Here is a 25,449-nt window from a genome sequence, read left to right on the forward strand (position 1 = left end):
TGATGGTCTCTATCAACTCATTACGTTGACCCACCTCACATAAACTAAGAACTTTGAGCTCTCTTTCACACAAATCAAGAGCTCAATTTTTTTGTCCTTAGACTCCGAACAGTAAGGTCCGCAGAGAATCGAAATGCCTATATAGATATTTGATCGACTTCCTGGTTTCTACAGATTTGACTATATTAAAGTTAGTTAATGAAAAGGGCAGATGACTCGGCGAGGTAGATGAACAGTAAGTGTGCAAATACTTCCTTCCTTTTTAAGTGAGCTATACACATACACATGCATACATGCATACATGCATACATACATACATACATACATATATATATATGTATATATGCTCAACATAAGAGCACTGTATGAAATATTCAGGTTTATACTTTAGGTCCTTGGGAGAGAAGGCAGAGAGCGAGAGAGAGAGAGAGAGATGGGAAGACCTCCTTGCTGTGAGAAGGTAGGAATCAAGAAAGGTCCATGGACTCCTGAGGAGGACATCGTCCTCGTTTCTTACATCCAAGAACATGGTCCTGGTAATTGGAGATCAGTTCCAACCAACACTGGTAATTTGACAGTAAAATTCAGCATTTATTTTTGAACTCGAGATCCCAAATCCGATTTCTCCCTTCCCTAATTTATCTTGCGTCCAAAAAAAAAAAAAAAAAAAAAAAAAGTTTAAGCAATTATTAATTACCATGCGAATTAGTTAGTGAATATTATGTGTTATGATTTTGTCTTATTTAATCTCTTTGTGGATTGATGTTTTGTACATATTATTCAATTCTTCTTGATTTTTGGCTGCAAAAAGGGCTTTTGAGGTGCAGCAAAAGTTGCAGACTCAGATGGACTAACTACCTCAGACCGGGAATCAAGCGCGGTAACTTCACACCTCATGAAGAAGGGATGATCATTCACTTGCAAGCTTTATTGGGTAACAAGTAATTCATCTTCAAACTTCTTCATTCATTACCATTTTCTATCAACGATTGTGAATACAACGCTAATTGTTATTAGCGAGAGCCAGATGTTGTTGGAAAAAGTTGTGTGTGTGTGTGTGTGTGTGTTTATTCTTATAGGTATGTATTTTAATACATGAAAATAATTAATATTGGTTTGATCGAGCAGATGGGCAGCAATAGCTTCCTACCTGCCACAGAGAACCGATAACGACATAAAGAACTACTGGAACACCCACTTGAAGAAGAAGCTGAAGCAATTTCCATCAGCTCTTGATCCTCATACGACGTCAGATGATCCATTTAATGTAAATGTATCAAGGAGGAGCTTGAGTGAAGGGAGCTTAGATAATATGACAAGCCATGCCTCCTCAATTATTCTAAGGAACAACCAATCCTCCTCCTCCACATATGCCTCAAGCACTGAGAACATTTCACGGCTCCTAGAAGGTTGGATGAGATCCTCCCCAACTCCGAAGACCTCTAGCCTCAAATATAATGCTGCATCTGATGATGATCAAGAAAAACCTAGCGGTATTAGCACAGGAAACCTAGTATCTAACGAGGAGTTTGAATCGATTTTGTCCTATGAGAATTTGAACAATGTTGCTTCTTGGGACAGGTCTACTTGTGATTCATCTACTTATTCTAACAAGGTGTCACGACTCAGTATTGAAGTTCCAAATGGGGCGGAAATAATTCATGATCATCATCTTCTGCGCGACGAGGATCAGAAGAATAAGCAAATTATTCGATGCGAAAGCAGTAGTACTAATTGTAACAATCCTCCATTGACATATCTTGAGAAGTGGCTGTTAGATGAAAGTGCTGGACATGTAGAAGCCGATCAGATGGTGGAATTGTCTCCAATGTCCTTGGTTTGAGCTTAATTAGCTAGCTAGCTATGCTAAAAAGGTTAAGCCAGCTTGCTTAAATATAACCCTAATAGGAAAAAGCAACAACAAATTATGAAGGGTTTTAATTTGTTTATCTCTTTTCTAATGAGGTTTCAAAAGTCGGAATCTCCTTGTTGATTGTAACTTATTTATTTCTTTTCTTTGTTTTTTCTGTTTTTGTTTTATTTATTTTCTTTTCTTTATGAACGGATGGAAAATTTCAAGAAAGATGATCATCATTTCTCTTTGGTGTGTTAAAGTCTTATCATTCAAATGACAAGGGTCATTTCAAAATTCTGAGTTCGATTGCAATCAAAGTTCTTAGTTCGATTGTCCTCACCTCAATGATTTCCGGCAAACCAATTATCAACTGAAGTAATAGGATGTGGTGTGGTTGAACGCAGTCCAACAGTAACAAAATTGAGTTTTAAACCCTACATTAAAATGGGAAAATAAATTGACTTAAAATATTTCATTTATTGGGTGACCCTTGATGCTAGCTGGTGGCAAGAGCTAATTGGCCTAAGTACAATATATGTATATATGTAATCAATATTGAGTAAAAATATTGAAATGTAGGTAGGCATATTGACATGTTATTCAAGTTTACAAGTAATTGCTCCATGGTAGTTAACCACTCCTACACTTTGAGAAATATTTCAGTGTGCTGGGAACATGATCTAGTACATCAAGTGTCATAACAATTGATTGAATTTTTTTTTTCATATTTCCAACCAATTGTATTATAACATTTAGTATACTGTTTATATTTTCGACACACTAAAATTTTCTTCTATACTTCAAATAAATAGAGAGAGAAAAGTTCAAGTTTTTAATCATTCATTTTTCATATATGTGTATATTTAATTATGTACTTGGAAAAAGGATGAAAAAGTTAGCCAAAAGCAGGGAAAGGAAGGAAAGGAATAAAGGCTAAAAATGAGAGAGTGGGATTTGCGTGACGAAAGTCTCATGCATGCAAAAGAGGTAATTTGCTGCCTCAAAAGTCCCTCTTTTTAGGGAAAATGATCAGAGCTAATTACATGTGAGCCTATTCACCTTTCGGTGTGACAAGCAAGCAAAAGCTGTGATGTCTTATCTCTCTCTCTCATCGCAGCTTCCGAGAACAATTTATACGTGATGAGTATACTGTCATTATAGCCTCTTGAATTAATAACATAATGTCATATATAGAGGTAAATTTAGGATTCGATTATTAGGAGGTTCTAATGTAGTTAAGTTTAAAGATGTAGTATAAGGTTTAAAGTTTTTAATAGAAAAGAGCGTGAAATGCGTTTGGTGGACTTATTGTCGTCAGTAGAATCATATATGTCAACAGAAATCGACATATACTAAAGCAATCTGATGAGTACTTTTCAGAGAATTTATCAAGTGCTCTCGACCTAATATATCGAGTGCTACCAAGATATACCTAACGTACTTTATGGACACAAAAGAGACCAATACCAAACATTTGAATGATTTCCAAAAATCTTAAGATGTATATTTTCCAAACTCTGAATGATCCTAAGATCACCTTGATCCCGATGTATCTCTCTCAGTTGTCATATAGAGACAAACTTAAATAATCATTACACTGTTATATAATTTAGAGTTAATGTCACAGTTGTAATGTAGTTGTGCCATCATGCGAATATAAGTCCTCTTCCATACCTCCTATGTACGTGATTACGTATACCATGCAAATTAGACAAAAGCTATAAAGCTTTCACAGGACTTATGAAATAAAAGGTTTTGACTCTCAAATGTCTGTACATGCCTTTACAGACACCAACAACCACAAAACGCCATCTTCATGTTGTGGTCCATAATTCATCAGTTTCACAACAATAGTGATTGACAATAAGTACATTAATTAGTAACTCAGCAAATGAAAATAAATGTTTTTAATCAAATATGTGTACAGGACACACGAATTTGAACTGACAAAAGAAAAAACCTCTCAAGCTAAAGAGATGGATTGTCTGTCCTCTCATTTTCATACTTTTTTTATGCTCTTTTGTTTGTGTGGTCACGATTAAGTCACGTCAACATTTTATATTCCTATTACGTTTTGTTTTATTATTTCTATAAAAAATTAATATAAAATGTTGACGTGGCTTAATCGTGACCACACATAACCGGAGGGTATGGAGAGAGTATGAAAATTGGGGGGGGGGGGGGGGGCAGACAATCCACCTCCCAAGCTAAACGGGAAGGGATTCTCTGCGGATTCTTTTCATCAAATCCACCAAATCTACAAATTCGGGTTCTTAAAATTCGATCCAACAGTTAAAAACAGGAGTCTCTTTTAAAAGTTATAATAATTTTAGCCGTTAGATCAAATTTCATAAGCCCGGATTCATGGATTTGATGGAATTGGTGGAAGGAATATGGAGAGGATCCCTTTCCGAGCTAAACTAAAGCTCACAAAATTCACACAAACTATAAATCCAAGCAATAGTTTGGCATAATCAGTATACATTGGTTATGCAACCTGTTGATGTACAAAATCGAGTAGGCTCTGAAACAACATAAAGTGTTAAGGTAAGATCTTTGCAAGATTGCTCCAGTCACCAAGTGTGGGTAATATGTAAAGAGAGAGATAGGAAAGCAAATACAAGATGTACGTGATTCATTCTAAGTTGGACTATGTCCACGAGAATAGAGAAGTTCTCATTAATAATGTGGAGTTTACATAATACAAAGGTTAAAGCATAACCATTATTAGTGAGTTCTAATAATAAGTTAAGTAGAACAATAGCATTGAGGATTAATGGTAGGAGAATTGTCTCCTTTTATAGTTCAGGAGAGTCGCATGCTTTCGTCCGCGCAATCAATGTAGAGCTTTATTCTGATATTGACATGTGTAGCGTTTTGATTGGCCTCCTGTTTGAAGAGAAACTCTTGTACTTCGGTATGGATGCCTCAATACGAATCCTTCAATCGGTGTTCTTGAAGGTATGAAGTTGACTGATGTTCGGTAGTTTCAAAATTGGTGAAATATGGTACAAACATAGCGCAAACCAATTAAACTCTACATTTAACCATAAGCCTAAATCATGACTACCGTCATGAATTGTTGCTACCGTCATGAATTGAGGCCACACTGCCGCATTGCATCATGGGCAAATATGAGGAATTAGTCTCCAACAATACAATTACAAATTCTCTCCGGCTCTAAAAAAAAGGGAGTTTAAGGATCAAATAATCCGGGCCATTGAAATTTAATCCAAAGACTACAAACAGAAGACCCCTCTAAAAGTTATAATAATTGTAGCTGTTGGATCAAATTTCAACGTCCTGGATCATTTGATCCTTGGGCTCCCTTTTTTTAGATCCGGAGAGGATCTGTACTCCAACAATACAATTGCGTATCACAGCAGATAAGAGACACATAAGAGTCATGATTTGGCAAAGCACATGGACAAATGCCAACGAAGTCTTTCATATCAACAGTGTTGAGTATGAATTTCACATTAATGAGAGAAAAGACATTGCATGAGCTTATAGTAAGTTAAGCTACTTCCCATATTGCTAATTAGTTTTATGGTAGATCCCCAACATTTTTCATGGTATCAGAGCATGTTGCCCCATGTGTGAAGCTAAATGGCCACTCACACACACGCCATTCTGTTATGTGTCCACATGTCAGCTTGAAAATTCGTCACACATGAGAGCATGTTGAGAATGAATCTTACATTGTTGGAAGGAATGACCTTGCATGGACTTATAAGTAAGTTGAGCTATTCTTCATATTGCCAATTAATTTTACGGTAAAATCCCAACTCTCCTCAAATGGTAAACCTAAAGTTAGAGAAAAATAGAAAAATTTAGAAAAATATTGAAGGAACAATTAAAATGAGGAATGAGTATAAAAATAGGTGATTAGTTACTAAATTGGATGTGGTTTTGATAATTTTTTTACGTTATATTTGGGTGATAGGTTCTCAAGTCCCGATTGATGCCAAGTTAGCGAAGAATGCACGACAAAATATTAAAGGAGAAAATGCAATTCATGAGCATTGCAAAAACATGTATGAACGAGTGATAAATGACTCCTTTAAATAGTTATTTGTTAATCCCTTGCAAATATACTTTCGTGATGCTCACGAAGTACATTCATATGTAATTCCCATTTTGTAATCTACTTTTATCAAATTCTCTCAAATCTCTTGACACTAAGAAATTCATCGCCCAAACATAAACATAAATAACTTAAGTTTCTTCTTTGCTAGGCTACAATAACGACAACAACCAACCTTAATCCATTAAATAGGATTGGTTGTATAAATTCTAGAACATCACTATGCTTGATTTCCTCTTTAGTAAGCTAATCAATTTTATTTATTTCCATAAAAATAAAATAAATATAGCCTCCTAATTGTAAAAGTGGTCCCCAAAACCAAACATGAGGTGAACCATTAATTATGGACTCCGAATAAAAGAAATTGTGACAAGTCTTTATTATTACATCCAATTGGATTATAGGACCAATTATTTCCCTCATGCTAAATAATTCCTCTTTGTGAGGATCCGGGGGTCCTCAAATCGTGTCCGTTTATCATACATTGTATGGCCAGAAACCATTTTAAATACTTTTATTTTAAATTAAATATGAATAGTAACTGACGAAAACTGACTGCACGATATACGATGAATGAACATGATTTGAGAATCCTCAAGATCCTCATAAAGAGGATCTGGAAAAGATCCTCCTGGTAAATAACCCACTTACCCTAAACGTTGTCTTAAAACCTTGGATTACTTAAGGCCTTTAATCTTTCAATAATTTCACATACTTAGCTTGGGATTAGGGATAAGAGGTTGTTTAGCTACTTTTCAGAGGTCGATTTTTGATACAACGATATTTTACACTAAAAAAGTAAGGATGACAGAGAGGGGAGGGAGGTGGACTTCAGCTAAAACACACAATGAGTCAGTTATAGTTTGGTAGCAAACTCAACACAAATGTCATCATACATCTGAGTTGAACAAGAGACCCTCTTACTTACAAATGGAGATAAAATACCGCTAAACTGTAGTGCATACTGAAAATTAAATTTGATACTTAAAAAGTATATAGGATTGAGGTTACCATCGAATACCATGACCCAAAGAGGAAAAAAGAAATCATGTAGAACTCTACCTTGAAGGACAAGAACTTTATAGACAAAATTCCCAAATCTTCCCTAAACGGGTGCATATCCGCGCGAAACCGATTTTACCAGTAAGATTGCCATCCATGGATATTACAACTGAGGCAAATACAGTTTATCTTTCAATTACTATGATGAATATGAATTCATGAGCTTCAAGTTTTAATTGAAAAGAAACGAAAGTGACATTGAAGTGGTTCTTGTGGATTCAAGCACGAAAGTGACAGAGTTGTGGACTCGACAGATGCAACAATCATACTAGTAACGTGGGACTCAGGATTACGATGAGTTGGTCAGTGCAACAAGGCATTTCATCTCGTTGTCTCAGTACCTACTTATGTTCATAGATGATCAATTGGGCGTAACATCCCTAGGTTTTTTCTCTAAACTTGGTTTCGATCGATGTATGTTAACAGATATACTTGTATTACATCTGAATCAAAATATGTATCCTACATGTGAATCAAAACATGCATTAAAACTGCCTCTGCAAGAAGTAAATGGACAAGGCGAGGCAAAATATCCTATCTAAAAACGAACCTCAATTTTTTCAAATTTTCATTGATCAACTACTCTCTGCATTCCTTTAAAACCTAACCTGGATTAGTCTGCCATCAGTGAATCACAAAAGCATTCATATGACACAGATGTAACAGGTCAAATCTATTACCTTCTCGGAAACATTTGGTTCTGTTTGATTGATTTGTAAGGTAGTCAATCTTTACGATGACATATTTATGTCATCCAATAATATGATTACTTTCCCTGCATCTTCTGAACCTCTTCGTAAATTGATTGGAAAAGTACAGTGGGAATATACCTCTCACCAAAGCTTGGAAATATAACCTATAATATGAAACACAAATAAAATAAATCAACACAAAACTATTTAGAACGGCATAAAATGTAATCAACTGTAATTGTCACTAACTGGTAAAGAATTGTTTAGCTCATCTCGTGTTTAAGATAGCACACTCGGTTTCAATATATTTTTTAATGAATTACATTTTCAGTCAGAGTAATAATTCAGTCTCGCTCTGTCTCAATTGTATAATGAATGAAGTATTGTTTTCAGTCAGAGTAATAGTTCATTCTCGCTTCATTATTCTGCAGTAAAAAAGAATTCTACGAGGAAGCACTGATTGCTTCCTCATAAGATCGGACTAAGACATCTAATCTTAATCTGCCCCACGATTGTGTAAAAGAAGAAGCGTTACATGCTTCAGCTAAGTTTTGTTAAGCCTCAAATGCATTTCAGAATGAAATTAGCTTGATCAAAATGCATCATAGCCTTTCAAGACAATTTTTAACTATTCAACTTATGCATCAGTTTCGTACTCTACAAGTTACTTATAATTTAAGCAACACTTTGAACCGTCCAAAGCCAGGTACAATGCTTTAGGAATGAACCTTTCTGCAGCTTTTACTACAACTTGCTCGTGTCGCAAACTAATGACATTAATAGTACCCAGTACAGCTAGTCCAATTGTATAAGTAACAAGAAAAGGGGAGAATAAGAAAACAATATAACCAAAATAGAAAACCTCACCACAATAAGTTTTCCAGTGTTCTCAGGTCTTCTTGCTAAACTTATTGCAGCAGCCGCAGCAGCACCTGATGAGATACCAACCTAGGGACAAGTATTGCATATCAGAATTATCAAAATCACCTTAAATTAGGATAGAATTACAGAAAAATGGGGTGGCCTTCTAAGTTAACAAATGATAACATTGATAAGTTGCATGCAGAAGTTGGAATTTGTCGCTTATAAAATGCTCCATGTCAAAGAGTAGTTGCAAATTACCAGTAAGCCTTCCTCCAATGCTAGCCTCCTTGCCATTTCAACAGCTTCATCGTTGGTAACCTACATTTGCATAAAAAATGATTAAAGAAATTTATCACATGTATCTCCAACTGACAAGTGAGAAGCAAGATTACCCCGAGAAAAAAAAATTCAAAAAAAAAAAAAAAAAAAAACAGGTTATCGACAAGCTGATAAATTGCAGGATAGAATGCCTACAGGCTGATCCACATAGCAAAATCAATACCAAAGTGACCCAAAATACTTATCCCAGTAGACTGGCTTTATGATGCACTCAGTGCCAGTTGAGAGGAAAGAGAGAAGAAAAAAAAAATGAGCAGAATAGACAAGATCGAGGGAGGAAGAGTGGAGAAAGAAAGAAAAGGGGCGAGGAAGAGAAACAAAAGGGAGACTAGAGTTTTATTCAATATATCTAAAGGCAAAAAACAATAACAACAATATTACTACTAATAACTAAGAGACAACACAAATCAATTTACCTTGATGACCTCATCAAGTAAATTAACGTCCAAAATGCTTGGTACATAACCTGCATGAATTACTCACATAATTATTCAGTCAAGCATACCATATTATTGAATAAGAAACTGCAACAGAAAATTGATGTAATTAAAACCGAAGAGCAACAGTGCTTTCACCTGGATTTTCTCCAGATATTACACTCCTCTCTGCAGGTTCCACACCTACTACCTGGATAATCAAAATTACAAAAGCATGTAATCCAGAATTAAAAACACATTAACCATAAAGCTGCAGTCCCACTAATTTCCACTGATCAAAGCCAAATAAGAGCAAGCAGGCACTCATTCATAATCTAGAGGTGCTAAGTTGTTCCACCTTCAATGTCTGCTAATACTTGGGTTTATCTCTTTCCTCTCAAATCCAGTGTCAATGATAGTATAGTATAAAATACGACTAATAGTATCCAGAATGTGCATTTAAGATTGATTTTTTCCTATAACTCAAATGACTATGTTCCATAACTTATAAAATCAATTGTTGCTATGAATTCAGATCCTCTCCGGATCTCTGTGTCTGGAGCCAACGTACCAGAGAATCTGGGCCGTTCAAGGGCTGGTTTTGTGTAAGGCTAGTGGGATGGGCTAATGAGGGTCCATGATTTAAATTGAGTGGTCCGGATTCTCTAGTCCTGTCGGCTCCGGACACAGAGATCTGAGAGGATCTATTTGATAATGAAACAAATTATACATTATGAACTAGCCTCACCTTTATCTCCTTGTTCATCATTTTCAGGTAACGGCCAGTGCCTGTAACAGTACCACCAGTTCCAATAGCAGCAACAAATATGTCAACATTACCAATGGTATCCTCCCATATTTCTGGCCCAGTAGTATCGAAATGGATCTGTAGTTCATGCATGTGAATGCTGATTAGAATATTATACATTACGATATACATGTGTATATTCATATATATATATATATATATATATATATATATATAGATTCAGTTTAGGATGACCAATAGCATTATTGAAGTGCCTCCAGAGAAAACAGAAATTACCTCTGCATTCGCAGCATTATCAAACTGTTGAAGCATATATGAATTTGGTGTGCTGAGAACAATTTCCCCAGCTTTATCTAACGCTCCTTTCAAACCCTTTTCTGGATCCGTCAAAACAACCTCTGCCCCAAATGCCCGTAAAAGAATCCTCCTTTCAATATTTATGGATGCCGGCATGGTGACTATAAGTTTATACCCTTTAGTTGCAGCAACAAAAGCAATACCAAGTCCTGTATTTCCACTAGTTGGTTCAACTAATACAGTCTGCATAGTAACACAAAAGAAGTATGATTCTTATGTATAACAGAAAGAAACACGAAAAAAAAACCACCCAAAAGAAATATGGCTTTTCACAAAAGCTAAAACATCTTCCTCCACGTAACTTGCACAGTCATCTCAGATGACAAAGTAATACATTGATCTATCAGTAAATTTTTTTGTATAAAAACTTATCAGCTCACCTTCCCAGGAGATATTAACCCACTTTTCTCAGCATTAGATATCATGCTACAGCCAATTCTGAAATGTTAATCAGCATAGATAACATAAGTTCATCTGGAATGTATCTCCATTCAGCAAGCAAATATTAATGATGTGGAAACTGTAGTTACACGGCAATTATAATTGACCCGCTAAGATACTTGTTTAAAAAAAAATTGATTACTACTACTAGTCTACCAAATGGGGCAGTTACATACTAAAGTTTCATCAACAGGATGGTTCAATATACCTTAAACCGTATCAATCTTCTACAATCAGGATGGCAAACAAGATTAAAAAAAAAACAATCTGGCAAATAACGGTAGAAGTATATAGTAAGATTTCAGAGCAAAATGACAACTTATTCAGCAGGTTACCTATCCTTGACACTTCGGCACTGGTTCCATAGATTCAAGCTTTGCTGCAATATTTGCCACACAACCTTCGCTAACTTTGTTGAGGTATACCATGGGTGTGCTCCCGATCAACTATAATAATTTATCAGCATAATTCAAGTCAACAAAAATGATGAGAATGTAAACCATAATGTACATAAAATTCACTGATTATGACAATGTCGTATATTGTTGTGAAATGTGAAAACTGAAACGGGTCAGCAACTACAACGAGAAATCTATTGCCAAAACACTTGACAACATCACCTAATAAAGTAATAAATTCCATATTGTACAAGCGGGGATTTTGAACATTGAATCCAACTAACAGTGCACAGTTATATTTCCATAATCTAACTTGCTATAGTCCAGAGTGTGAAAATTGTTATCACTTGATTTTGAGTACTTTACGTAGCAATTAATCAACAGGAACCAACAGTTTAAAGAAAAACACTTCAAGTCCAATACTGTATAAAAACACCATTCTTACTTTGCAATGGGAGAAGGTCACTAAAAGAATTTCACAACTATAAACGAATTAATAATGACAAGTAGATAGTTAAAGTGTTTTCTTTCTCCAAGTGAGTTCTTGAAGTGTTTTTTTTTTTTTTTTATAAAACATAAAAGTTTTCAGGGTGTTTTGTCTAATTCACTAAATTTCTCGTCCAGTTTTCCGAGAAGGGTAATGCTAGAGACACCATCTATTTAAACCACATGACGAGTTACTGATGATTGAATTATCAAAGTGTTAATCAACGTGCTTATTTTTCATTGGCGACATCACATAGTTTGCAAATTTGGTCTAAAAAGTTGGTCTACCTAGCGTTACTCTTCCGGAAATCCAACCAAATACCAATACAGTGCCCAAAATTGCAGAAATACCCAGTTAAATTCTTAGCATTTAGAGAGATTATTCTGATAAGAAATTAAAAATTGAGCAAAAGCGAGTTAAAAAAAATGCTAAAAAGAAAGAACAAAATGAGAGCAGAACCTGCGTGACGTCCTCGGCGATATTGACAGTGTCGAGCTCTTCTCTGATGGCGTAGACAGAGGAGGCGGCTTTGGCAAACACGAGACGGTGCCGTTTTGCGAGCTGTACTCCGAGAAGAGCTCCATCGGTGGAATTGCCGGCGAGCTTGAAGGACGCAAAACGGTGGGGTTTGGGGGGAGATGAGAGGGGAAGGGGAAGAAGCAGAGCAGGTGATAATATAGCCATTCGTTCAGAAAAAGGTTTTTGAGGGGTTTTATATTGGGGATTTCGTGGGTGCACTTACGGAGTTGGCTCCTCTCCTGAGCACAAGCTCACTAGTTTGCTGACCAGCCATGTGAATCGTTTAATTTTGATCTAACAATTATAATTATTATAATTTTAAAAGAATTCTTTATTTGTAATTTTTGGATCAAAATTCAACTACCCGCATGATGCTAGTCAGGAGGCCATGAGCACAAGCTCAGGAGATGATCCAATTCCTCCACTTACAACATATGGTGGGGTGAGTTTGACGATTTTGGCGCCACCTGATATCATCAAGTGGTGTTCTTCATCTTAGGATAGTGTTTATTGTTTTGCAAAAATTCTTTCATGCTTTAGGGTTGCGGGTGTTTTAACTGTTAATTTTTTATTTTTATAATTTTTAATAAATATTTAACCGTTTGAAACATTTAAAATACCCAATAAAATTTCAGAATTTCTTTGTGTGTACGTAGTCTCACTTTACGTGTGTGTTTTTCATATAGAGTTTGATTTCTTAAGTGCGTTCTTATTTACATATGTCATGTTACGCTGATGCTGCTAGAAGAGGAAATGGATTATAAGTATGTTCTAGAAAAAGCAAAAAAAAGGTGGGGCATGCATATGTAACGTTACACACTCAACAAATTTCTTAACTGTTAGACGAACGACTTTTCAAATTTTTACGGCTAAGTAGTACTAAATAGTTAAAATTCAAAATTAAAATTAGCATGCAAAATAAGACATAGTATAATTAAATGCACCTAAATTCAAATTCGCTCTTAATTTTTTTTAAAGAGAAAGAGTAACAAGTAAGCACCCAATCAAAAAAAAAAAAAAACATTACAACATACTTATTTACAAAAAGTATGAATTGAAATAATTATAATTCTTGAGTTTTTGCATGTACTAAAATATCGAAATAAAAATTATATCATTTCTTAACTTTTTCCTTTGTATTTTTTTCTTAAAATATATAATCAAATACCAAAAAATAAAGAAAAGGAAAACTAATGGAAAAAAAAAAGTTGAAAACTTCGAATTTTAATAATAAGGATAAAATAAAAGTAAAATAAATACTACCATAATTAATTTTTTAATATAAAAATATGATTTTTCGTTAAAATAAATAGTACCGAAATCTTTTTATTAAAGTAACGGTAACAGAAACTTTTCGTCAGAGTTATCAGTACCGAAATCCGATTCTCTTCATTCATGCCGGTTTGGACTTTATCTTGTTCCTGTACATGTATGAGAGCGGTTTGGACTTTATCTTGTTCCTGTACATGTATGAGAGCCGAGGTACACATACTGGGCAGGGCAGGCAACAAAGTTTTCTCCTTTCTTAGGGATTTTGAGAAAACCAAAAAACCCTCCTGGTACGACGGCGTCCACCACGACGGAGCTGCGGAGAAGCATGACAATAATGGAAGAGATAGCTTCGAAGTTGAAGCTATCGGAGACGAAGCAGCGGAGCGTTGGCAAAGCCCACGAGATCCTGCGCGCCCAGGCGGATTCCATACTCGCATTCACCCTCAACTGGAAGGACCTCGACGACCACTTCGACTCCGTCAGGAACTCACTCTATGCCGCATTCGTAGGGCTCCTGGAGCGGGAGAAGGAGATTGGGTCCCGTTTCGCGGACTTGGAAGTGAAAGAGAAGGAATTTGACTCGGCGATGGCGGTGAAAGGTAGGGAATTGCAGGGCATTGTGCGGGAGGTTGAAGAAGGTAAGTCGCAGTTGCAATCTATTAAGTTATCTTTCGAAAAGTATTCGGTTGAAGAAGGTAGATTAGGAAAAGTACAGAAATTGGTTAAGGGGAAGGAGATGGAGTATTATAATATGCAGCAACGGATGAAAGAATTGTCGAAAGAGATCGAGGCGAAGGAGAGGCAGTTGAATGCGGTTAGGGGTAAGGTTGTGGAGCAATGGAAAGAGTTTGATTTGAAAGACGACGAAATTAGAGCTCAGCAAACATTGATTGAGGAATACGACAGAGAGGTGAAGTCGAAAGAGCAGAAACTCAGTTTGATTGAGAAGGATTTGTGTGAGCTTGAGAAGTCAGTGGGGGAGTGGGACTGTAAAGTTGAATTGAAACAGTTGGAACTTAAAAGAAGTGTTCAGAAGGCCGAAAAACAATTTGAATCAAAATCTGAGGAGCTTAATTTGATTGGGAGGAGGGTCAATGATTGCCTCAATGATGTCCAGTTGAAAGAAAAGAAGTTGGATTCCCGTGAAAAGCATTTGGATTCGCTCGACAAGTCGATACAGGAATGTGGGAGGCGGCTTGAACAAAAAGCCAAAGAGCTTGAATTAAAGCAACAAGAATTTGAGTCAAAAGCTAAGGAACTTGATTTGATTGATATGAGGACCAATGATTGCCTCAAGGATGTTCAGTTGAAAGAAAAGAATTTGGATTCCCGGGAAAAGCATTTGGATTCACTCGACAACTCGATACAGGAATGTGGGAGGCGGCTTGAACAAAAGGCCAAAGAGCTTGAACTGAAGCAACAAGAATTTGAAAAGTCTAAAGAAGAACATATCCGAACAAATAACTCAAAGGAGAAGACTGATATACTTCATACTCAAGTGAAGACTGAACAATCAGGACGTTTCCCTGATAACATTTCCGTCCCTCCTCTTTGTGCAACCAATCATGTCAAGAATCATTAGGGATGGTAGGAGCTTGCAGTTTTTCATGAATGAGTATTTTAGAAGAACAGATTCAGTCTCTGTTGAAGTTTCAGCCTGTCTTCAATTGTCATCAGACCCAGCAAAATTAGTTCTTGATGCAATGCAAGGGTTTTACCCTTCAAGTTCGACTGTGGAAAACAGGGAATTTGATTTTGATTTGAGTGTAATTAGAAGGAGCTGTATTCATTTGTTAAAGGAGGTAAAGAGAGTCTCGCCAAAAATTAGTGATCAGGTGAGAGCAGAAGCGAAGAAGTTGGCGGGTGAATGGAGAGCTAGGATGACTGTGGCACCCGAGAATTGGTTGGAGGTTTTGGGTTTTTTGTGGCTTGTTACTGCATATGACTTGACCTCTATTTCTGATAGGGAGGAGCTTCAATCTCTTCTCAGTATAGCTGCTAATCACGAAAAACAGTCGGATGAATTGTATGGGATCCTTGACATGGAAGATAAGACACCTGGTAATCACTTTTCCTGGTTTATTAATGTTTCTAACTTATTCATATATCTATCTGATTGTCTTTTCTCGTATGATACTCTCTCTGTATATTGGATGCCTTGTAAAAATAAAAATTTAAAGTTTTATTCTGATTGAATTCTCTACGCTTGAAGATTCATAAGGTTTTTTTCTATTATATTCCTATCCTTGTTAAGTTAATAAGTAAAAATCTATATCAGCAACAATTGATGCAATTCTGGGACAGGATAGGGTCGTAGGCCTGTAAATCATTGTGATATTATAAGATTGATGACCCATAGATGTCATAAAGGAACATTCTGAACCGGTGATGCAGTGCCTTGCGGAAATAGATAAAATAGAAAACTTCTAGTTCTTGCATTGTGGAGTAGCGTTGGTCGCACTCCATTTTGGACGTGCTTCATTTTCATTCTAGAGCAGCTTTCTAAAGTAGTCATGTACTTTAAGATGTCATTGCAAGCAATGATAAAAATATTTAAATTGTTGAAAGTTTCTCTTTTTATGCTCTCTATTTTTAAGTAGACATACCTTAATAAGTAGTTAGAAGCAATGATGGGCCTTGTTGTATATTTATATTACAAACAGTTTTTTCTTCATAGTTTTAAGAAGTGAATACTTTCTTCTTGTTGCTGGGCTGAAAGTAGTGAACAGTTTCGTTCGACCCTTTTTTATAACAACTGCCCATAAGGCTATATTTTGATATGTTAAATTCAGAATTATTCACTCCCTAACCTGTAATTCATTGTCCTTGTCTTTTACAATTGAATAGCATGCAGCAACCTTTGTTCCTCTATCAATACTGAGAAACCAGAATCTTCACTGGGAAAGAATGCCGCAACTTCTTCTTCTCCAAATCTTCAACTAACTGCCACCTCAGATGCTAGGAATTTGCAGGGGTTTCCAATTTGTTCTTCTCCAAATATTCAACTAGCCACGACAGATGCTAGGAATTTACAGCAGTTATCAAATGAGCAGCTTAGTGGGAATCACTCAATACAGAATGAATTTTTACAGATTGCTAAGTTGTTTTCTCCGTTAGATGGAGATGTGTTAGTAAAATCTCTCGGGTTGATTTCTCAGAATAAACAGGCCCTAGAATATATTCGGAGTTCTGGTTTTGGAGATAAGATCCCTGGTAAGTTTCTTGAAAATTAGCATCGCATAGTGGCTAGTGTTGTTACCATTGCTCTTACTTATTTTCTGAGTTTTGGTTTTGGGATGCTTTTCTTAGAAAAAGGTATTAAGCTCTTATTCATGTTCTTGCCGCGCTGGTAAAATGTATTTTCCTTTCGTAATTGTTATGTTCTAGCTAGTTTCTTCTATTATATGCTTTCTTTTGTTGATGCATTTACTAACATTACATTATATTTGAGTTTGGGTAGGATTCTAGCAATTCTCCTTTTGAAGCTTATCTGGAGCAGCTTGATGAAATCTTTCAATTTTTCTTTGCGTGTTGCAGATGCTATACCGACTCTTATTGAAAGGAGGCAACGGATTGAGGCCGTTAGAGCAATTTGCACCTTCAACTTAATTGACAAGTTTCCCCCAGTACCCCTCTTAAAAGAACACGTGGATACTGGGATGAACTCTTTCCAGTCACTTTCCTCGAAAACGAAGCTAGTTGGTGAAAAGGTAATTTAGCTCTTCTCTGGACATACAATATCTGCTTTGTAAATAGATAAATGTGGCTGGGACCATCATCTTAATGTAAATATGCATCCATCGATCATGGCTAAATAACTCTTAATCGCAGATTAAGATTGCAGGCGACTCTATGGCTGATCTAAGAGCTGTGATTCAATGCATTAAAGATTACAACCTAGAGTCGGCATACCCGCCCTCAGTCATTGAAACAAAACTAGCTAAGCTGCAGAACTTGAAGGATAAGTTGAAACACACGGAGAACTGGGGAAGTTTGGCGCCATGTCACAAGGTTGAACAAAAGCAGAAAGGAGGGAGGAAACGCTCTGCCAAGTTTCAAGCACAACAGCTTAAATTTAAACGTCAGCGGGCAGCAGTATCAGCTCCTGCACCACATCCAATACCAAATCCCACCCCTGGATATGCACCGCCAAATCTGTCATATGTGATGTCTGAAAATGGTGGACACCCATGGCAATTCGGTATGGCTGGCAGCAACGTAGACATTTCGAAAGGCATTTGTTACCATTGCAACGGGTTAGGGCATTGGAAACGCAATTGTCCCAAGTATTTATGCGAAAAGAAGAACGGAGATGTGATCAAATCACAGATGCATTAAGTCCCTTGTGAATAAAGGTTAGTTATTTTGGTTAAGGGCTCGCTTGAAAGTACTTTTAAAATGACTATAAGTATTTTTGGTGAAAATGTTTTTGAAACCAATTCCTGGTAAAGATCCAAGTAAAGCACTTTAAGTACTTATTGCAAGAAGTACTTATTTGGTGCTTCTTCCAAAAAGCTCTTAAACTACTTTTGGAACCTAAAATCAATTCCACCAAAACGCTTTTAGTCACTTTAAAACACTTCCAAACGAGCCTTCATATTGGAGCAACCAATCAGTAACATTTTGTAATTTTTTAGATGCTAAGTGATTGGGAGATCTGCTCCACAATTTGTACATGTAGTGTGTATCCTTTTAGTAGAATGCTTGATAAATATTTGGCATTTCTGTTGAGTTTTCAAATGAAACTTCTATTTGCAGAATGTTCCTATTATTTGTTCTGGGGATATTTCTAGTATGACTCGTGGTATCTTCTATACAAGGGTTTTCGGCTGTTAGATTCTTGGTCAAATATCCAATGACCATGATCTTTAGGCCCAAACGCATAGTGTATATGATACTCCGGAGCAGACTATGATTTTCGTAGTTGTGGATGCAAGCTAATACTTCATACGGTGGTAGTTCTCAGGTTCAACTACGCATTCAATGCCTAATTATGGATAATTCGTTGTCTGGTTTAGCACAACTCCCTACCTTCCAATAAATGTCGGCCGCAAATAGGTTTATACCATCCGATTATCAAATAAGGTTGAGTGAGTTATTACTAAGTTGGCATTTTGAATTATCTATTGCGTGTCATAAATTGTTACTTCCAAGAGAATGATGATGACGATAAATTGTTTTATGTAAGTTACTCTTTTCCCGTAGGATATGATTTGAGTACAGTTAGAGCAGTGGTTTGGTCAGGGCTGTCGTGCCCCAGAATCTTGCCGGTATCCTAACCGACAGATCAGACCACAAAAAGGAACCCAGATCCAACGGCCCAAAAACACCCCGTTATTTATGGAAAAAAAATCTGTCAGTTTTCATTATCCACAACAATTAGCCACTCTCAGTACTATCATTAATTCCACTCCCGTTTTCAATATCGCCACTCTTATCTCTCCCAGCTCTGAGCTCCTCCAATGGCCACCGTCCTCCGAAATCCACCTTTACGAGCACCGTTAGCACCGCTTCCCGCCACCGTTTCGCCGAACCCTCCGAAAACTTCATACGTTTCGTGCAGACAAGGCTCGATCAGCACGCCGCCGTTTCTCACTCTCAGCTCTCTACGGTCATCTCACTCGCCGTCCGTACGGTTCCTCAAGTTCGCGCCTTTAGCTTCCCTCCATGAGACCCTAAGTGCCGAGACGGCGGAGGAGCTTCGAGAGCTCAATGAGGTCGAGGTACTATTTACTTTTTTCTTAACAATTTTCAGAATTTGTTTTTTGTTTACCTAAATTGAAGTTCATTAGGTCTGCTTGTTTGATTGTTGATGAGGAATTGATTTCGCAACAATATTTCGAACGAAAAATGTGATCGATTTTGTTGCAAAAGCTGATGTATTTATCACTTTTGATCAAAATTTGGGAGGATTAACGGGAATTGATCACTCAAAAACTTGAAAAATCTAGTTTTAGTTGTGGCGAAATTCAAACATTGTGATTGATTGTTGACCTTAAATGATGCCTAAAACTACTTTTAGTTGTGGTGGTGAAATTTAAAAAAAAAATTTAAAAAATTAAAAAAATAAAAAGGGAAAAGGGAAGGCACGAAATCATTGACATCGGAGGCAGTTCTGAATTATGGACCAAGATTTTTATAGCTTTGAATTGATTCATGTTACTATAAGGGAACCATGGTCGTCGGATAAAACTTTGAAGCATTGATGCTGCCCCTTCACATGAAAACAGATGTATGCAGAGGTCAGATTTTTATCTGTTACGAAGCATTATTCACTAATATGACTATCATATTGCGTTTCAATCGTATGTCTTCTCCTTTGTGTTGTGATTCTTCTAAAAAAATCTAAAGAGATGATAGTCTAGACATTTTTTTATGACAGTGGCTCTTTACAACGCCTGATTAGAAAACATCTATAAGATAGTTTTATGGCTTTCTTAGTCAAAGTTTCGTTAACAGTTGTTTTTACTAATATGTTGTTCAATCGTGGATGAAGGCAGATACTCGGTGGAGAACTAGCAGTGGAAACTCCTGCCTCAACAGTTTTGGAGAGTAATTTCCTATTCACCACAAATATTGATCTTCACATAGACATGATACAAGTTGATAAATTTTATGGACCGCTCGAATTTCTTCAACATGATATCATTATATACCCTAAATGTTTCATTGTGTGGATCACGAGCGTTGAGTAAAACTATAAATAATTAGTGACTGCCAGTCACTGCCTATCTGTTTTCATTGTTATGGTAGTTTACATTACACAACACATGTATAATTGTGTCTTTATGGGTTATATGAAATTTAGAATTCAAGTTCTGTGCACAATACACAATTTTTAATTTTTTTTTTTTCCTTTCTCCGGTTTTATTTTATTTTTTATTAAATACTTTTTACTTGGTCGTTGGGAATGATCTTTGTGATATCATCATTTTATTGCAGAAATTTGTGGGATCCTTTTGGTTACCAAGGATATTAAATTCATGAAGAGGCCATTTGCATGGGTATCTGCATTCTTAGTTGGACAAAGCTTATGGCTGATTTCTACTCCAATGGCACAATCACGTGATATTATCAAACCAAACGCAATTTATGAGACAGCGGAGTTATTTGAATTAGGAATCCAGCTATCATACTTGCTACTATTGCTAGGTTTTCTTGGGGTTGGAACTTTCTTTGTGATTCGTCAAGTGCTTGTACGTAGAGAACTTGATCTTTCTGCCAAAGAATTGCAGGTATGAGCCTGCATTTTTCATTATACACTGTTGATTAACAGTCGTACCTAACACTTTGCTCCAACCTAGACACTTAGTACACATCCTACCTGAATTACAAGGACTACATAAAGACATTAATTCTTTAATGTTTGCCTGCTGTAATAGACATTTGACAGAGGCTGTCTACAACTGGTTACTCACACTATAATTTTTTTCTATCTAAATACCAGGAGCAAGTAAGAAGCTGGCGATGCTGATGCGACTGAGCTTTTTGAACTTGGAGCAGTAATGCTAAGGAGGAAAATTTATCCAGCTGCTATTAAGTACTTGGTTCAGGCAATTGAGAAATGGGATGGGGACGACCAAGATCTTGCTCAGGTATGATGAATTCTCAGGATATATTTGCACTTCTATTGTCTAAAGCACATCATACTGAATCCAACAAATAGATGGCTTTAGAATGGTGTTATAAAAATACTTGTGACTATTTGATAGTTATATTCCAATTTAAACATTTTTGGCATTGGAATCCTTGTTACTTGGTTCCATTGTACATGCTTAATCCCTTTGAAATACCAGTAACTTGTAGTTGTGGATCATGTGTACTCAGAATTGCATGCCTTGAAGGGGCACTAATTGGCATTCTGAATCATGCATTTTCAGTGTTGTTGTATGTGTTGGTGAATGTTAAGGGTGTTGCCACATCCCGATTACACATGATTTTGTAGTCTATGTAGCCTTGACATAGTTTTGAAATTTAATCTGTATCCACCCTGTCTAAAAGGTAACCACATATAAATACCTGGGGAAACGAGAATGAAAATTAAGACCATTTGAATTGTATAATATATATATATATATATTTTTTTTTTTTTGGCATCATCTTTTCGTGCTTGGCTTATGAATTTCTGATGTGGCTTTTGACATGTTATATATTTGAATAGGTTTACAATGCCCTTGGTGTCAGTTACGTTCGTGAGGGTAAACTTGCTAAGGGAATTACGCAGTTTGAAACTGCTGTGAAGCTTCAGCCAGGCTACGTCACAGCTTGGAACAACCTAGGTGATGCGTATGAAAAGAGGAAAGACTTTAAGGCTGCATTGAAGGCATTTGAAGAAGTTCTTCTGTTTGATCCAAATAACAAGGTAGCAATACCGCGGCGGGAAACTTTGATGGAACAAGTGAAAATGTACAGAGATGTTCCGGTAAAAACGAAGGAGAAGTCATCTGACAGTATGCGTTGACGGGATTTTATCAGCAACAGCTTATGTAAGTTTTGCTTGGCTTTCTCAAAACAGTCGATGGTTGTTGAGGTATCATTTGGTTTTTCCATGGTCCAAGATTTAGGCCTGACTTCTGTAGTCACATTTTGTATTGCCTAGCATCGAAGTCTGTAATTTTATTCCGGAAACTTGATTCGTATGTAGGCGAGTAACGTTCTTTGTATTGTAAGTGTTACAAATATATTTTACAGACGGTTGTGCAGTTCATAAAATCGTGTTTACTGATTAGCTAAATAAATCTGATGAGGATTACGGAATGTTCAAGTCCTAAAGCTACCTATCTCGATGTTGCATTTTTCTGTTTGAGACTCGAAGTATTTGCATTTCGTTAGCAAAATATTGAGGCAATTTCCATTTATGTTTGGAGATAAAAGATTCACAACCTTTGAAAATTGAACAAAAACCCTTATTTCTATGCAAATAAAATTTAGAAATTTAAACCCTCTATTTTTCTCACACTTTTTGCATCATTCTCAAGTGACCAAGGAACAACAAATGGAATGGTAGTCTCAAAACAAAGACATGGCTTGTTTGGAATTGTTATTTAAATGACTGAAAGTATTTTTAGAGAAAATATTTTTTAAGTTCCAAAAACACTTGAAGTTCATTTTCAGAATTTACTTAGCATTTTTACAAATGATTGGTTCTAAAAGCATTTTCACCAAAAGCACTTTCAGTCATTTTAAAAGCACTTCCAAGCAAACTCTCAAGTTTTTTAATTACAAGTGATATTATTACACTAAACTACGCTAAAGAAAGGAAAGCGTTTGAACGCAAAACGCAAGTTAGCTAAAGAAGACAACGTTATCAACCAGAGTGATCCACCACTTGAAGAATCAGTTGTATTCACAGGCCAAGAGATGTTGTGTGGTTGCATTAAGGGTAGGAAGCTTGACCTTTAGTGGCTCACTCCCATAAGAGGTGTGAGGGGAGAAGACAATATTGTACATAAATTGATTAGAATTAGGGTCCCTTTGGAGGGTATATAGTAGCTGACCTGCACCATACCGGCCTAGAAGTTGGTATGATCTCTCTGATTGATCCATTGTAACACAAACTTCATCCGTACCTAACCAGATCAAAATAAGAACCAAATCAAAATAAGTAAAAGTTATGTAAAAATACTTTTCGTAAAGATGATCTTCAAATGATAAGTAAAATCTTTACGTTGATTGTTGAATTGTTGATCTGGTTGATATGTATGAATGACTTAAATGTTCTTCAAGTTGGTTGATTTTTGCAAAGATGATCATTAAATGAAGATTGAGATTTGGGTAGTACTATTCACACATTCCATTTTAGCTCTCACACACCCTTGTTAAATTTTTGTCCATTGATTTTTTCAATTTATTTGATTCGACAGCCGGAAATTGAGAAAGATGTGTGAGAGGGAAAAATGGGTATATAGATAGCACCACCCTTGAGATTTTCATGTTGATTAATGAACTATTCATCTATTTGATACATACAAATGAAACAATCAATTTGGTTGTGTTTTTTTTTTTTTTTCAAAGATAATTAGTAAATTATAGGTAAAGAAATAAATAGTTCCGATTATGACATTATACGATGACAATAGGTTAATCACAACTAGGTGGACTGGGCGGTGCATGGACCAAAATAATCATTTTTTTTCTTAATTTACCAGGTGGGTTTGGGGTTGCTTATTTATTTATTTATTTTTAAATAGCTTTTTGAAAAAAAGGTTGGGCTTAAAATTGTGTTTGGTAAGTGAGAAATTATTATTATTATATTTTTATTTTTTCAAAATCATGGGCGTAAAACATTGCAGCTCTAAGAATGCTTATCAAAAAAGTGGTTTTTTTTTTTAATCAACTAATGAAACTTTCATATTGACAATCTTTTTTTTTTTTTTTTGGCTAAAAACACTTTTCACACCACAGTTTACAGAACATTTACTTGCTTCTTTCCACATGTTTATTTTCACAGAATAACAAAAACAATTTTGAAAAGAAAAAAGACACAGCACTTCCAAACTAGCTCACCATGGTAAATTAAATAAATTAAATTGGATTTGATATGAATAATTGGGATAAGAAAGCAACTCACAGGCAGCTAACTCTATCTGCGTTTGGTAAATAAAATCCAGGGCTGCAGAGATTTCTTGCTCAAACTCATGAAATGGTGATCCTCTTTTAAAATTCATCTTTCTTAACTTACAAAGTCCTTCTCCCAACTCCATCATCGCTCCTTTATGGTTCTATTTCATCACAACAAAACCCAAGTGTAACTAATCAATTTGTAAGCATATATAGACATACATACATACATACATATATATATATAGGATATGATATAATAACTCTCTAAATTCAACGCATATTGAAAAAAGAAATGGAAGTTATAAATTTTGTAATATGTAGAATGAACCTGAACAAAAAGTTAGCGCAATATTAACTTATTAACTGTTTAGCGGTATATAAATACACAACAGTAGGCTCACTCAATCAGTTGTAAGAATTATCAACCTGATTGAATAGGTGATGGAATCCCACTGCGCATTGTAGAATGCCATGAATAAGAGTTCTGGACGGTTCTTCAGCATTGTTCCAAAGCGATTCGAGAAAGTCATGGCACTTGTAGTATTCCCTTGTGTTGAACAGCACAACGGCTTCATCAAAGCTACACTCCTCCTCTTCGTCGTCCTCCTCCTCACCTTCACCGGCACCGGAAAATCTATATGAAACCCGAAAACAACAGTAGTACCGGCTGCTGGTGGGTACTAGGATTGACCTTGTGTTGCTGCATGGGGAGGGAGAAGAGAAGCTGCAGGTAATAGTTATTGGATTGGTTTGAGAAGGGAAGAGATGAGAGTGTCGAATCGGACGGCTTGAGATTGACGAGGGAGATAAAACAGTGGGAGTGGCAGCAGATGGAAACGCCATGGATGGATTATAACTTCTGGAGAAGGTTTTTCAGACTTCTAAGACTTTACAACCATATTTTTTGGCCACATTTGTGTGGTGGAGGCTCGGAGTAAACTACCCAAATAGAGGACAAAACTGTCACTCCCTTCTTTTTTTGGGGTGATTCTGAATTAGATTTAACTTTTAAAATATTCCAATAATCGAGGTCATTGGTATTAATTAATCACTTTATCAACATTAAGTGATAATATTTATAGCGTTAAATGATGACATGAACAAATACTAAAGTTGGTATTTACTAATCATTGTTTTTGGAGCTCTAATTCCTCAAATTAATTTGTTTTAGTCTAATCAAGCCATAAATTTGTTTAGTTAAACTGCGTTGATTTGGAGATTCAAAGCGCCATAGATGATTTAAGAGTAAAAACTTGCTTTCACAGTTGTCCACATCATCATTTAATATGAGTAAAACAACAACAAAGTCTTATCCCATAAAGTAGAGT

General features: G+C 36.1%; 4 protein-coding genes and 1 non-coding gene across 6 annotated transcripts; 3 read left to right on the forward strand and 2 right to left on the reverse strand.

Annotated features, from left to right (window-relative positions):
* Window positions 1-185: 185 nt before the first annotated feature.
* LOC103939891 (transcription factor MYB60) lies at window positions 186-2,114 on the forward strand. Of its 2 annotated transcripts, none has more exons than XM_048568155.1 (4): window positions 186-235; window positions 392-566; window positions 812-941; window positions 1,129-2,114. In XM_048568155.1, the coding sequence occupies exons 2-4, from the start codon at window positions 434-436 to the stop codon at window positions 1,841-1,843; spliced, it is 978 nt and encodes a 325-aa protein (XP_048424112.1). In that variant the 5' UTR covers window positions 186-235; window positions 392-433; the 3' UTR covers window positions 1,844-2,114. The 2 variants fall into 2 exon arrangements, with proteins under 2 accessions (XP_048424112.1, XP_009348270.1); XM_009349995.3 differs by having other exon boundaries at window positions 214-235; window positions 379-566.
* Window positions 2,115-7,419: 5,305 nt separating this feature from the next.
* LOC103939888 (S-sulfo-L-cysteine synthase (O-acetyl-L-serine-dependent), chloroplastic) lies at window positions 7,420-12,584 on the reverse strand. The gene is given in 11 exon segments (XM_009349993.3): window positions 7,420-7,860; window positions 8,564-8,644; window positions 8,819-8,878; window positions 9,316-9,365; window positions 9,475-9,526; window positions 10,064-10,201; window positions 10,361-10,624; window positions 10,822-10,879; window positions 11,218-11,237; window positions 11,239-11,328; window positions 12,227-12,584. Coding segments are annotated over 11 exon segments (1,128 nt in total). The 5' UTR covers window positions 12,452-12,584; the 3' UTR covers window positions 7,420-7,770.
* Window positions 12,585-13,892: 1,308 nt separating this feature from the next.
* LOC103939890 lies at window positions 13,893-18,316 on the forward strand. Its single transcript, XM_009349994.3, is given in 5 exon segments — window positions 13,893-15,138; window positions 15,140-15,619; window positions 16,406-16,771; window positions 17,096-17,268; window positions 17,390-18,316. Coding segments are annotated over 5 exon segments (2,772 nt in total). The 3' UTR covers window positions 17,897-18,316.
* Window positions 18,317-18,550: 234 nt separating this feature from the next.
* LOC103939887 lies at window positions 18,551-22,315 on the forward strand. The gene is made up of 6 exons (XR_007252223.1): window positions 18,551-19,281; window positions 19,789-19,800; window positions 20,059-20,110; window positions 20,501-20,793; window positions 21,006-21,153; window positions 21,720-22,315. It is a non-coding gene; the product is annotated as a tetratricopeptide repeat domain-containing protein PYG7, chloroplastic (transcript).
* A 236-nt stretch (window positions 22,316-22,551) lies between these two features.
* On the reverse strand, window positions 22,552-25,026 carry LOC103939886. Its single transcript, XM_009349988.3, has 3 exons — window positions 24,548-25,026; window positions 24,129-24,279; window positions 22,552-23,127 (listed from the first exon to the last, which is right to left on the reverse strand). The coding sequence occupies exons 1-3, from the start codon at window positions 24,962-24,964 to the stop codon at window positions 22,895-22,897; spliced, it is 801 nt and encodes a 266-aa protein (XP_009348263.1). The 5' UTR covers window positions 24,965-25,026; the 3' UTR covers window positions 22,552-22,894.
* Between the last annotated feature and the right edge of the window lie 423 nt (window positions 25,027-25,449).

This window comes from the organism of the source record quoted next, unplaced genomic scaffold, assembly GCF_019419815.1.
Source record: "Pyrus x bretschneideri cultivar Hongxiangsu unplaced genomic scaffold, Pyrus_bretschneideri_v1 Contig47, whole genome shotgun sequence".
NCBI lineage: Eukaryota > Viridiplantae > Streptophyta > Magnoliopsida > Rosales > Rosaceae > Pyrus > Pyrus x bretschneideri.